The sequence below is a fragment of the Sycon ciliatum genome, chromosome 4 (genome assembly GCF_964019385.1).
Source record: "Sycon ciliatum chromosome 4, ocSycCili1.1, whole genome shotgun sequence".
Classification (NCBI taxonomy): domain Eukaryota; kingdom Metazoa; phylum Porifera; class Calcarea; order Leucosolenida; family Sycettidae; genus Sycon; species Sycon ciliatum.
In genome coordinates, this window is record NC_088646.1 from 40111967 (window position 1) to 40125944 (window position 13978).

The 13978-nt window shown below is 47.3% G+C and overlaps 3 protein-coding genes across 4 annotated transcripts in view; 1 reads left to right on the top strand and 2 right to left on the bottom strand.

Annotated features, from left to right (window-relative positions):
• Positions 1 to 3982, top strand: part of LOC135816144 (uncharacterized) — a 46083-nt gene extending 42101 nt beyond the window's left edge. For both annotated transcript variants that reach the window (XM_065329532.1, XM_065329533.1), the window contains exons 37-39: positions 1852 to 1902; positions 2142 to 2290; positions 3130 to 3982. In XM_065329532.1, the coding sequence (XP_065185604.1) occupies positions 1852 to 1902; positions 2142 to 2290; positions 3130 to 3151 (222 nt within the window). In that variant the 3' untranslated portion in view covers positions 3152 to 3982. The remainder of the gene's footprint in view (positions 1 to 1851; positions 1903 to 2141; positions 2291 to 3129) is intronic.
• Positions 3983 to 4626: 644 nt separating this feature from the next.
• Positions 4627 to 8338, bottom strand: LOC135816145 (protein phosphatase 3 catalytic subunit alpha-like). The gene has a single exon (XM_065329534.1). It carries the CDS (start codon positions 8153 to 8155, stop codon positions 5684 to 5686), a length of 2472 nt encoding a protein of 823 aa, XP_065185606.1. The 5' UTR covers positions 8156 to 8338; the 3' UTR covers positions 4627 to 5683.
• A 4613-nt stretch (positions 8339 to 12951) lies between these two features.
• On the bottom strand, positions 12952 to 13862 carry LOC135816146 (large ribosomal subunit protein uL13m-like). Its single transcript, XM_065329535.1, has one exon. It carries the CDS (start codon positions 13698 to 13700, stop codon positions 13056 to 13058), a length of 645 nt encoding a protein of 214 aa, XP_065185607.1. The 5' UTR covers positions 13701 to 13862; the 3' UTR covers positions 12952 to 13055.
• Between the last annotated feature and the right edge of the window lie 116 nt (positions 13863 to 13978).

Sequence of the window (13978 nt, forward strand, 5' to 3'; positions counted from 1 at the left end):
CATGGGGTTTCTGTGTTCTCTATACATGGGGTTTCTGTGTTCTCTATACATGGGGTTTCTGTGTTCTCTATACATGGGGTTTCTGTGTTCTCTATACATGGGGTTTCTGTGTTCTCTATACATGGGGTTTCTGTGTTCTCTATACATGGGGTTTCTGTGTTCTCTATACATGGGGTTTCTGTGTTCTCTATACATGGGGTTTCTGTGTTCTCTATACATGGGGTTTCTGTGTTCTCTATACATGGGGTTTCTGTGTTCTCTATACATGGGGTTTCTGTGTTCTCTATACATGGGGTTTCTGTGTTCTCTATACATGGGGTTTCTGTGTTCTCTATACATGGGGTTTCTGTGTTCTCTATACATGGGGTTTCTGTGTTCTCTATACATGGGGTTTCTGTGTTCTCTATACATGGGGTTTCTGTGTTCTCTATACATGGGGTTTCTGTGTTCTCTATACATGGGGTTTCTGTGTTCTCTATACATGGGGTTTCTGTGTTCTCTATACATGGGGTTTCTGTGTTCTCTATACATGGGGTTTCTGTGTTCTCTATACATGGGGTTTCTGTGTTCTCTATACATGGGGTTTCTGTGTTCTCTATACATGGGGTTTCTGTGTTCTCTATACATGGGGTTTCTGTGTTCTCTATACATGGGGTTTCTGTGTTCTCTATACATGGGGTTTCTGTGTTCTCTATACATGGGGTTTCTGTGTTCTCTATACATGGGGTTTCTGTGTTCTCTATACATGGGGTTTCTGTGTTCTCTATACATGGGGTTTCTGTGTTCTCTATACATGGGGTTTCTGTGTTCTCTATACATGGGGTTTCTGTGTTCTCTATACATGGGGTTTCTGTGTTCTCTATACATGGGGTTTCTGTGTTCTCTATACATGGGGTTTCTGTGTTCTCTATACATGGGGTTTCTGTGTTCTCTATACATGGGGTTTCTGTGTTCTCTATACATGGGGTTTCTGTGTTCTCTATACATGGGGTTTCTGTGTTCTCTATACATGGGGTTTCTGTGTTCTCTATACATGGGGTTTCTGTGTTCTCTATACATGGGGTTTCTGTGTTCTCTATACATGGGGTTTCTGTGTTCTCTATACATGGGGTTTCTGTGTTCTCTATACATGGGGTTTCTGTGTTCTCTATACATGGGGTTTCTGTGTTCTCTATACATGGGGTTTCTGTGTTCTCTATACATGGGGTTTCTGTGTTCTCTATACATGGGGTTTCTGTGTTCTCTATACATGGGGTTTCTGTGTTCTCTATACATGGGGTTTCTGTGTTCTCTATACATGGGGTTTCTGTATGCACTGTACCCCAAAATGGGCAACTTACCACTCAGCTAGCTCCCATTATACGGCAGATTTGACGTCATTGCATATCCTCTATAGGATTCTACTCTTCACCACAGTACTACATGATAATGGCTGCTTGTGCAGGTAAGAAAACACAATAACAACATAACAACATGGCCGATGCACTCCACTTGCACAGCAGCAGCAGCAGCATGGCATGGGCTAGATAATCTACTGCCTCTACTCCACTCATGATCCCATTTCTTCTTCTTCTTCATGACCCATGGCCAATAAGAGATTGCTCTTGCTCTCGCTTTTGTTCTTGTTCTTGCTCTTGTAGTTGTACCTTGAACTGTTGAAGTAATAGTTGCTGTTGTTGTCGTTGTGGTTATCTATGGCAATACTGGTAAAATTGGTAATACAACTCAATAGCTGCATATGCCTTTTTCATCTGCTCTTACTCACTATTGTGTGATTGTGTTGGCTACTTTGCTTATGTGTGTGTGTGTGTGTGTGTGTGTGTGTACGTGTGTGTACTTATGTTTGTTCAGATCCTGTACGATGGCAGTCCGCACTATCTTGGCATTGATTTCTTTGCAGAGGTTAGTGATGACGGCGGAGTATTGGAAAGATTAAGATGCGCATCACGCACGTCAGACGGCCGTGTGTTCGGGGTGACCCCCTCCCCTCACAGGTCCAGTCACACATACAGGTGCACTGACGACCAGCCCTGGCTCCAAAGAGCCTTACATCAATACTAGTGCAATGATCATGCAACACAAGCTTAACAAACATAAGCAGATCGTGTGTTGTGTGTTCTTCACCCACTGCTGCTGTGTAGGATGTGGACGACAACGACGCAGATAACTCCAGCAGCGGCTGGCAGTTTGAGTGCTGTTCACCGGCGTCCGTCAAGGCGCTGTGTTCAGCGCTAACTGCCGTCTGGGAGAAGGAGTTTCACGTTTCCCTTCAGACTGACACGAGACCAGGGTAAGCCTAGCCGGTTGCCATGTCAACCATGTATAGCATGTGATAACTGACTAGCATGACTGTGTGGCATGTCTATCATGTCATACCTGACTACTTTTTACCTAAGCAAGATCAAAACAGCTAGGTGTCCGGACGGTGGGTACTAGTACTTTTTTCTTCTTTTCTCCTTTTTTTCTTTTTTTTTACATTCCGCCTGCTCGGCAACTGGATTTTCTAAAGCACCGTGTGGATATCACTGCATTAATCTGCACTGTAACTGCGAGATAGCAGATGCCCTGAAGAGGAAAGCACTCAGGCACACTACATGTACTGCATGTACTGTAAAACGATTAATTCTGGCGAGTAACATTTTTTAGCGTTTTCTGAATCTGGACCTATTCGCGATAAAGTATTTTAGCGGTCGGAGTTTCAGAGTTTTAAAACTACAAGTACTGTACTGTACATGCAGAATTTCGATTGGTGCGGCAAAACTTTAGCGAAAACACTCCTTTCGATATAATCACTAAAATATCACCGTCACTAAAATTAGCCGTTTTACAGTAATGGCTTCCAAGCAGCGTCGTCATACACTGTGTGTTTGCGATCACTACCTAGATTTCTATTGCCTGTTTATTTACCATAACCTTTGACAAGGGTGTGAGAGACGTGTTTGGTCTCAAACTCTCGAATGCAATCCTTGTGTGTGCTTATGTGCATGCGTGCGTGCATCCGTATGTGCGTGTGCTTCCATCCATCTCCATTTTTGTAACCACTTTCATTGCACACGTTACGTTTGCCAACCCACCCAACCTTTTTTTCATCTGTTGTACGGCTGTATTTGTCCCTCAATGTTTCTTCAGCAATCCTCCTGCCCGCACCTGAGTGCATGTCACACTCGCCTGTAGCTTCCCTAGCTTTCACGGGCTTGGGAAAATCAACGTGCTTGCAGTTCACGATATAAGACAACAGAGATGAGCAACATTTACCAAAAAAACACGTTCTTTTACAAGTGATCATTATCGACTTTAATTTTATACTCCAGGAACATTTCTTTCCGAACGAAAAATCAATGCGCTATCATATTTTTTCCGCTGCATGTTACATTATGTACGAAGACAGTATTCTCTCACAAGACTACACCGATTACCAGGTACATAATTTCTGTATGACTTGTCATTGATAAATCAGCCACTCTGGCTGCAGAAGTTTAAAGTAATTTTTTACTCTCTTCTCTCACGCTTCTGGCCCTGGCCGCACTATTCATTGAATCATACAGACAATGCATGTGAAGAGTCTTACATGTATTGATATGCCTGGTCACGGAACTTCCTCATCAAACCTACTAATGTGAGTTTCTATTGCTCTCTCTCTCTCTCTCTCTCTCTCTCTCTCTCTCTCTCTCTCTCTCTCTCTCTCTCTCTCTCTCTCTCTCTCTCTCACGGAACGTCATGAAGTCTAGTCCTGCTGCTGCTGCTGTCAATTCTGAATTACTGCGCCACACCACTGCTGGTAGTAGTTCCAGTACACCCAGGCTAGTGGACAGTGTTTGACAAAGCTGAAACTACTGTACTGTAGTGCTGTATGCTTGTCAGCCAGTACTCTGTACTCTGGTCACTGCCCTGCTGCTATTGCCAGTATTGGGTCTTATTTTTTTATAAACTAGTTTTCATCTCCCCGGCTTTACTCCTTGCGTTATCAATTCTGACGATCTGCTTTGTCGTGGCTGGGTGTACATGGGGGGTATGCATGTATGTGTGTGTGCGTGGGGGGTATGCATGTGCAGTCATGGCAACTGCTCAAGCTTGATCATGATAGATGACATTCATACTCATAGAGGTTACAGGTACACTAGGTATAACCAGAGGTAGTACAGGAACCCATGGAATCCAATTCCGCCGATTCCGAAGTGAAGGCTGAATTTCTACCACCAGAATTTACGCATTTGGTGTACGGTTTCTTGACCCCCACGTCCATTGCATGCTGCGGTTGAAGCAATGTACAACTGCCATTACTGTAGGCACAGAAGCGGATACAAGTAAAACTCGGTCATGCACATGCACCCTGCTCAATGTCAAGCTAGCTGGCTATGGGTCGGACAACCCCTGGACCAGCTGCATGCAAGCTGGCTATATGGGTCGGACAACCCCTGGACCAGCTGCATGCGTACCTTGCAGAAACAAGAAAGCGTGGTGTACACGTGAACACTCACCACACAGATTTCATTCAAGGAGTAACCAAGCAAGCACGTACACACACACACGCGCATACACACACACGTTCACACGCACCTGTCCATGCAATGGCCAAGCATGCTACCACAGCACTGCATGGATCCACACACAACAAAGGTCAGGGCAGAAATTACAACACCTTGTAGTGCATCATGACAACAAGGCTTGAAGGCACACACCAATGTCGTTCTGACCGGGCACGGCCGGGCTAAACAGGGTACTACAATAACATATATATTAGTACGTGTAGTACACACTACATGTACTACCGAGGTAGAAAACACGGGGGAGAAACACGAACACAGGTATTTGTTACGACATCCTGCATAGCTTTTCTCTTCGCCCGCATGTCCTGCATACCTGTGCAACATACATAGTCAACATCGTACAGTGCTGACATTCTTTGCCTAACGAAAAGAGCGAAAGAAAAGGTGGAACAAGGGAGGAAAAGGTGGAACAAGAGAGGAAAAGGAGGAAAGAAGAAAGGGTGACTAGCAACAGTGAACACATCAGGTCATCTCCAGAGAATAGAAATATGTCGGTAAAAAATAACGTAGAAGAACACAATGAGAAACTAAGCGCTATAAAAAAAATGGGTCTAGCGTAGTACTCGTGTGAGTGACCACTGCTAATAATGGACACTGAAGTTGGGTATAGGTCAGTTTGTCTGGGTGCAAATACTTTTTTAATACAACTGAGTCAAGTCTGGCTGCAGTAGCATGATGGTGAAGAGAGATGTGAAGGTCGCGACACAGGCTGGTGGCCAGGCAAGCTCTCTTGATGTAGCATATGTCATGTACATAGGGCTGGTACAAGGTGCCACTACCACCACCACTACTGGTGTGTGTGTGTACAAGAAGAGTTGACGTCGCACACAGCCAGCACTGCACAGTACGTAGCTAGGTAGTAGTAGTTGAGAAATGACAAGTCGGCGTTGCGTGTCCAGCACAGCCGTCTACACAAGGACGACGACCACTGCCATGTCCAGCACAGCCGTCTACACAAGGACGACGACCACTGCCATGTCCAGCACAGCCGCCTACACAAGGACGACGACCACTGCCATGTCCAGCACAGCCGTCTACACAAGGACGATGACGACAACGACAGTAGCATACAGCTAGGCCGCATGGAAGTACGGCAGCAAGCGTATAGTACTGTGAGAGCTGATGGACGGCTGACATCAAGCAGGTGGCTGGTCTGCATTGTACAGCAGCTCACCGGCGTATTCCACAAACTCGTCGTACGATATGACGCCGTCGTGATTCTGGTCCATCAGATCACGGACATGTGCAATGACGTGAGCCTCACAGCCAAGTTCCATGCCAAACTGCTCCAGTTCAGACGGTGAAATGGACCCATTGCCATCTTGGTCGATGGCGTCAAAGAGAATGCGCAGCTGTTCGTTATCCTCTTCGCTCACTTGGCTGGAGATGACAGACTTTGTGGATGGCGAGCGAAGCATCATCTCCTCTGCTTCTTCTGTCTGCTCACCGTCTCCTTCCTCACTTATGCATGATTGCAGCTGAGCTTGCTCTTCAGAGGCAGCAGCAGCATTAGCGATAGTGGCAGCACTTGGGTCCACCACCGACATGAACTTACGGCCGAAAAGTGCCAGGCCTGCCTCGCGGTGACTTAGCGGAGATTGGTGTGCGTTTGCGCTGGCGTGGGCGGCATGATCTTCTCCGACTGTGGCACGCCGCTGTGCTCGAAACACTGCTGCCTTGGCCTGCTGTGTGACAGGACGATTGGCGGCAGCAGCAGCAGCAGCTGCAACACTGCCATTACTACTGTCTATACTGCTGTCGGAGAACGTAGCCGTGCGCCGTAGCCCTCTACCCTGCGCAGAGCTAGTGCTAGCTCGCTGCTGTTCAGTGGCACGCGAGGCGGCGGATGTGGCAGCCGCGGCTGCAGCAAAGTCCAGTAGTGCCGTGCCGGACATGGATGCAGCACGTCTGTACTTGCTGAGCAGCGTGACGATGCGCGTGACCTTACGCAAACTCTGCCAGCCAGGATGTAGCTCACTACTCAGGTCTTTCTTGACGGCCTTCTCAAACTTCTCGCTGTTGCTCTCCGATATGCTGATGTCATTGAAACTGAGCACGGACACTCCGCCTGTGGTGCTCTCCCCACGATCGCCAGCTGGCTGCAGAGGGTTAGCACTGGCAGCACTGAAGCGTAAGATACCGATGTCGCTGCGAGTCACTCGCACAACGGCGCCGCGGTTGTGGTACGTGCCGCAGTAGTTAGGAGCAGAGAAGACGGTCGTCACCAGCGGGAACTCAAACGACTCACTCCGTGTCTTGGCAAACGTAAAGCTGATCCCTTCCTCCTTGCACTCGTGCGCACGGAAGATGCCGGCAAAGTTGTTGGCGTTGAGAAACTCTTGCACGGCACCATAGCAGTAGTAGGATGAGCAGCCGCGCACAGGATTAGGCAGGTAGTCAAACTCAAGGAACTCCTGATAATCGCTATCGTTGAACCGTTCAGCAATCTTCTCGTTGATGGGATCCGACCAGAGCAGGTCGCACATGGCGCCTTTTAGCGGCGGCTCGCAGAAGCGATCGATGGCCATCACGTCGTCCAAGGTCTTGATCTTCTTGCTAATACCGCCATGCATTGCTAAGAACGGCTTCTCGCCCGTTTCTACGAGCCCCGTCAGCGGCAAGCAGTCAAAGCAGGACATGAAGAGCTCGAACATCTGCTGGCCATACTTGGCTACACACTCTGCTTCAAAGTTGGTCCCATCGTCGAAGTGACGCTTGGTCATGCAGCGGGTTTCATGGTTACCACGCAGCAGGAAGATGTTATCTGGGAAAACCACCTTCAGAGACAGCAAGTAGATCATACACTCGCAGCCAAAGTTGCCACGATCAACGTAATCACCCATGAATAAGTAGACGGGCATCTCTTCCGGGATGGCTGGGCAACTCTCCGGCATCATGAGCGGCGACGAGTTGAATGATTCAGAGCTACTGGTGCTGTCTGGGGGGGAGGTTTCTGTTGATGATGGCGTCGTGTCGCCACCGCTGCGACTTCCATTAGTGCTCTCCTTCTCATCCTTGGATGTCAGACACTTCTTCACTTCGTCTGAAGTTGCCCACACGCTCCTTCTCCGCCCATACGTGAAGTCCAGGTGTTCCTCTGAGCGCTTTCTCAGGATGTGTGGCTTTCCAGACTTTCTAGATGCAGGAGATAATGGTGCCAGGGGGCTTACTGGGCCTTTAGTACGACTAAAAGTACGACTGGCAGTTGTGGGCGTTGTGCTCGGTGTGAGGTTGTCATCACTACTTTCTGGCTTCGGACTGCGAGGGGATACTGGGGAACCTGCACATCTAATACTAGTCTCAGGACTGCAACTGTCAGTCTCACTAGTTTGTGTCAAGGGTCCACAAAGTTCAAACAAGTACAATAAATCCATAAACTGGCCATGAATATCTCCAACAATATTCACAGGAGCATCGACTTTCACAACGTTTGCTTCGTTCCGCAAGATGCTTGTGGCTTGTTGGATAATGGACACCACGACATCGTTGGGCAGAAGAGCCTCTTTAGTCACAACAGCATCCTTTTCCCATTGCTTTTCAAGTTGTTGCTGCAAGATTCGGTCTAAAATGGCTTGGAGAATGGGCTTTCCCGAGTCGTTGAAGAACATACTGTTTCATGGGCCAGTGTACGTCGCACTAAGGACCAAGACGTGACAGTAAAGCCAAACCCACTCGCACTGTAAACTAAAACTTCGTTTACATGCTACTACAATGCCATTCCAAGTCAGTTTTGATTTGAGACTCTCAAGTCTACAAGTACAACGAACTCATTGAAAAACGGTCATGGCCCATCAACCTGCAAGTGCAACGTGTTGACAGCAGGAAAAAAAACCAAAGTGAAGCCTCAAAATAAGGCGCTAGACGGCTTTTCAGCACGGTAGAGCAGGAGGCGTGCGATTCTCTGCGCTAGGCCCAGCGCGCCTCGATCGGACATCGACAGTGCAGTGCACTATCTTGACGAGTAAAACTGGCACGCACCCTGCATGCACTTGTAGTTGTAGTACTTTGTAGCTAGACGTGTGGATCCCCGCGGCCCGGCTGGTACATGGTGGTGTCGACATAACAGGGCCTGTGCTGCAGACCATGTAATGGCACCGAGGCAAGAGTTCATAACTCTTCAGTGATGGCACGGTATGGTATCTACCAATGCATGGTCTATACTACCAGTGCGCCGATATCCACATCGCGTCAACACGACAACAAGGCAAATGTTATGTTCAGGCTCAGAAAGACAGTGCTGAACAGAAGTCAGAAAAGAGTTCAAAAGACCAGGCTTTGACATCATGCATGGGACATCCGATCCTACCAGCTGCTTGTTCTGGAAGTCAAGCAGCCAATCGATGCAGCAAAACAAAACAGCCAGCGCGAGCGGTACACCAGCGATACACGCTATCTCGGAGGAACTGGCAACAAAATCTGGTCACATGTGACCAGATTTTGTCACAGAAGTGACTAGTCTTTTAAAAACTATGCATTGTACTGTACAGTGGGAGACTCAGAGATTCAACCTGGCTGATACTAGAAGTGGGAAGGTCTCCCAAAGGGGGGGGGGGGGGGACCAGACATCCCCCATGGCATGTGGACGTGTCCCAGGCACTTGTAAGTAGGTACACTGTGACCCTGAGCGGCTTATAATTGCCGGTCCCAAGCTGCAAGCAGGGGTCCCAAGCCATAGTGTGTGTGGACAACATGCCTTGTCTATGAGATCACGCCATAACTTAATACTCGCCAAAACAATCCGGCCAATGCTGCACATGGTAGCCGACTATGATGCGCATGCATGGGCCGGATTATTTTTGGCGAATATCATAGTGATCATGCAGGCGGCGGCAGTGTCTATGACATCATGCCGACGGCGGCAGTATAATAGAAAATTAATGAAGACATCTAGGGTACAGTACAGTGTGCACTACATTCACTGACCATGGCATGGCGCGGCAACTGCATGATGCTATGATGGTGGTATGATGCTTTAATACGTCAACCCGATTCATACTTCATTTCACGTATGGGAAATGCACCGCAACGCCTGTTGCTGCGGTGAATTTGACTTGAACTAGACTAGTTTTACCCATTGCACTGAAAGCGTTCACCAGACGCGAAAATAATGAAGTATGAATCGGGCCCTACACACCGCCACATACATGCACATACACGTACATGTAGAGTCTCTTAGACTGATATACAACAGTCAGTAGCAAGCACAGGGGCGTCGGACAAGCTACGGGCACTACGGCATTGACAGTGCCACTCTTTGCCCCAGGTACTCTGTGAATCAAGCAAAAGTACTGATTTTGGCTGAAATTTATCGACGGAGCCACCCCTCTCAGCAAGAAAAATTGTACCTCAGATGGCTGACCGCATCACCCTGAATTACCTTCCAACACCCCTAAACCATGACAACAATACATGCACACAACTTCACAAGTGTACAATACATGCACACAGGGCTGGCACCTGACCCACCAAACGTCTGCCGAATGCACATGTACAGTCAACTTCGCTAATAACGACTGCGGATATAACGACAATTCGCGAATAACGACAGAATGTCCTTGCCCAGAGCAAAGCTCCATCCAACTGTAATACATATAATGAGACTTCGGGTATAACGACACTTCGCAAATAAGGACACTTTTTTGATGCCCCGCCGGGTGTCGTTATAAACGAAGTTGACTGTACTGCAATGTTGTCCACTAAACAACAATGAAGAGTGTACCTAGAATACACGCTTGGCTTCAAACTTTTCAACTTTCCAGGGAGGGACTCCAATCCATGCCGGTACATCTGTTTACTGTAGAACGGGTAATTTTAGCGACTATTAATTTTAGCGTTTTCCCATTGTCAACCGATTAGCGACGTTTTATTTTAGTGATTTGCAGCGATTTTACTCACGAATCACCAGTGCACTACTAATGTCTCAACGGATTAGCGACTTGAAACTTTAGCGAAAATGAGTCGATCGCTAAATTCGCTAGGGTTTTTACGTCGCTAAAATTACCCGTTCTACAGTATATTGCTCTGCCCGACCGTAGGATATACATGTAACGTTACATAATTGTATTTAACTACACACACTTGAAAGAAGGAATCAAAGCGTTTCTGCTGTAACTCTGAGTTTCATGATTTTACCGATCATCAGACAGCAACCGACTATAATTTTCCCAAGATGTGATTACATAGTCAATTACTGTATAGCAGGAAATTTTCGGACAAAGCCAAATTTCGACCTTTCGTACGAATTTTATTTTCGTACAGTGCTGCGCATGCTAAATGCACGTGTTCTCATGCGTTACGCATGTATAATGTACTAGTGTACAAAATAATAATAAGAGTAGATAAACAAGAGTGTGCAACTCCGGATCTCTCCCGCACAATCTGCAGATACCCCCGCCCACGGCGGAATTTTTTGTTGACGTCACCTTTTTTCAGAGAAACGCGCTTCTTGCCGCAGAGCAGTGTGAGAGCACGTGCAGGGCACCGACATTGTATATGTAAGCCCGGCCAAGTGCACGAGGGGAAACTTTCCAAAAGGCTCGCAGCGCGTGCGTCGTCGAAAAGGTTACGTCAACATAAAATTCCGCCGTGGGCCATCCCATCCCGAGTTGCACACTCTTGTTTATCTACTCTTGATAATAATTATAACTTCACAGGAACAAATTTTAGTACGGAATTAATTTTAGTACAAAAGAGGCAGTGTACGAAATCGTACGAAAATAAATTCCGTCCGAAATTTCCTGCTATACAGTATGTACAGTGCCGCTCAATGAAATCCAGTTGAGTTTCTCAAGTCAGTTGAGTTTCTCAAGTCAGTTGAGTTTCTCAAGTCAGTTGAGTTTCTCAAGTCAGTTGAGTTTCTCAAGTCAGTTGAGTTTCTCAAGTGCACGCCGGGCGTTGCGCAGCCCTAGACCTGCGAACACTGGGCTGCCAAAAGGTGCAAAGCGCAAACTTGAGTGACGCAACTGGATTTCATTGAGCGGCACTGTACATGTAATACCCAATAACAAGAGTAGATAAACAAGAGTGTGCAACTCCGGATCTGTCCTGCATAATCTCCAGATACCCCCGCCAACGGCGGAATTTTTTGTTGACGTCACCTTTTTTCAGAAAAAAGCGCTTCTTGCCGCAGAGCAGTGTGAGAGCACGTGCAGGGCACCGACATTGTATATGTAAGCCCGGCCAAGTGCACGAGGCAAAACTTTCCAAAAGACTAGCAGCGCGTGGGTGGTCGAAAAGATTACGTCAACGAAAAATTCCGCCGTGGGCCAACCCATCCGCGCGGATCCGGGAGTTGCACACTCTTGATTATCTACTCTTGCCAATACTCATGTACACTACATGTATTACCAAGAGTACATAACCCCTGGGGTTATGTACTCTTGGTATTACACACGACAGAACAACAGAGACCAAAAGCTTTCTCGTTACCCCGCGTTTTCATGTTCAAAAACACTCAGTACATGTATTATGCAGCCACTAGTATGTTGTTGTGCTGCACACGTTGCAATACATGAACACATCACTTGTAATGTAACTGTCAGTGTCAGCCTGAGAGACATTCTCGCCCGGTGTGTGTAGTTCACAATCGTAGACTCACATTCACACATCACTGTGACATCAGGCCATCAGACGAGTATGGGCAGGCTGCTGCTGCTGCTGGTGCTTGCATCAGACCAACGCACAGAACCTGAACAAACTACCCAGATACACACACACACACTCATGTACAGTAATAAACGTACAGGTAGACAAAGACAAGAAGTGACAGTTACGTTACAGTTGTGCTCGCCCTTCACACCTCATCAGCCAATCAATGTATATAGCATACACACCACACACACACACACACCACACTACTACTACTATGTACAACTGCCACAAAATGGCCACGTCGCTCCCACACCACACACACACACACCACCACCACCACCACCACCACCACACACACCACACACACATTCAGTGCCAGAAGTTGGGTATGTGGGTCTCCCTGGCCGAGAGAGGGAACAGAGAGAGAAAGATTCAGAACAGAACTCAGACTGAACTTAGACAGGCTAAGTCATCCAACGGGCGATCCCAACTCCGGGTGAACTGAAATCCTGTCCATAGTGAAGCTACCACTTTTTTAATACTACAGCGTACATTGTGATGAGGGTTGATAATCACACTGGACCTGAGTGGACCTGAGTGGCCATGAGTGGACCTGAGTGGATCTGAGTGGACCTAATATGCCTCACCAATGCACGCACCGTTGATCACACAAGATGCAATGTAACCAGAAGCACACACACACACACACACACACGCGCGCGCATGCACACACACACACACGTGCATGCACACACACACACACACACACACACACACGTGCACAAACACACATGTGCATCCGCACACGGCAGGAGGCAGAGGAGCAGACCTCAATCTGCACACGATAATAATCAGTAAATTTGTAATGTTTGTGAGCGTTATTAAACAATTCGCTTAGTATCAAGCAGCACTGTCACATTACTGCTCTCCGCGCACGATCTTATGCGGGTAGTACTTATGTATCAGCTCATTCCTTTCTGCTTCCCACTTCTCATACTGCTGCGTGAACTCTGGGACCAGTGAAGAATGCTTCTCCGGAATGATCGAGTACTTTGGGTGCACCAACACAGGGTAGTTCTGCAGTTCTTCCTTTGAGTATTCGTCCAGCTTTTTGAATGCGGTGTTGCCAGCTGGAAGCACATAGTTGATCTGATCCCAGAACGGATGCTCCTCATTCGGGTACAGGTGTACTCTTGCCATGCGCTTCATGCGCATCTCGTCCTTGGGCAGCTCCTTCAGCAGCTCTCGCTTCACAACAAGAGTTGGATAGATGATGTTCATTCTCTCTTCATTCACATTCATGTACCCACCACCATACTGTGTATGCCAGCTTATTCTCCTGTCCTCGCGAAGCTTGAAGCTAATCTTCGTCGTGTTGATGATGACAACGTGATCTCCCATGTCTTCCTTGGAATGGTAGTAAGGCTTGTTCTTGCCTTGAAGAATCAAACCAGCACGATAGGCTAACCTTTTCGGTTCTTGCCCTTTCCCATCAAGTAAATAGTACATTCTGGCTGACATGCCCAGCATTTGGCTGAAACGTTTCGTTTCCTGGGCGGCCATGTCGCCAACCTTCTCTGGACGAACCCAAAGCTTACCAGTACGTGGTATTTTAGTTTTTACGACTCTCTGGTGTTTATGGACTCTAATGATCTTGATCTTGATTTTACAAAATAAGCTCCCAACCTAATAACTCGAAACAAAATGTTCAAATGAATCGAGATTGAAAAAATTAATGAAAGCGAAAAGTAGCATACAAAAAAAGTTTTACATGATTTCCCATGGGTCGTTGCCATGGACCAGGCTCAACGTATACGCGTAGCTAGCTACGTAGGGGTATC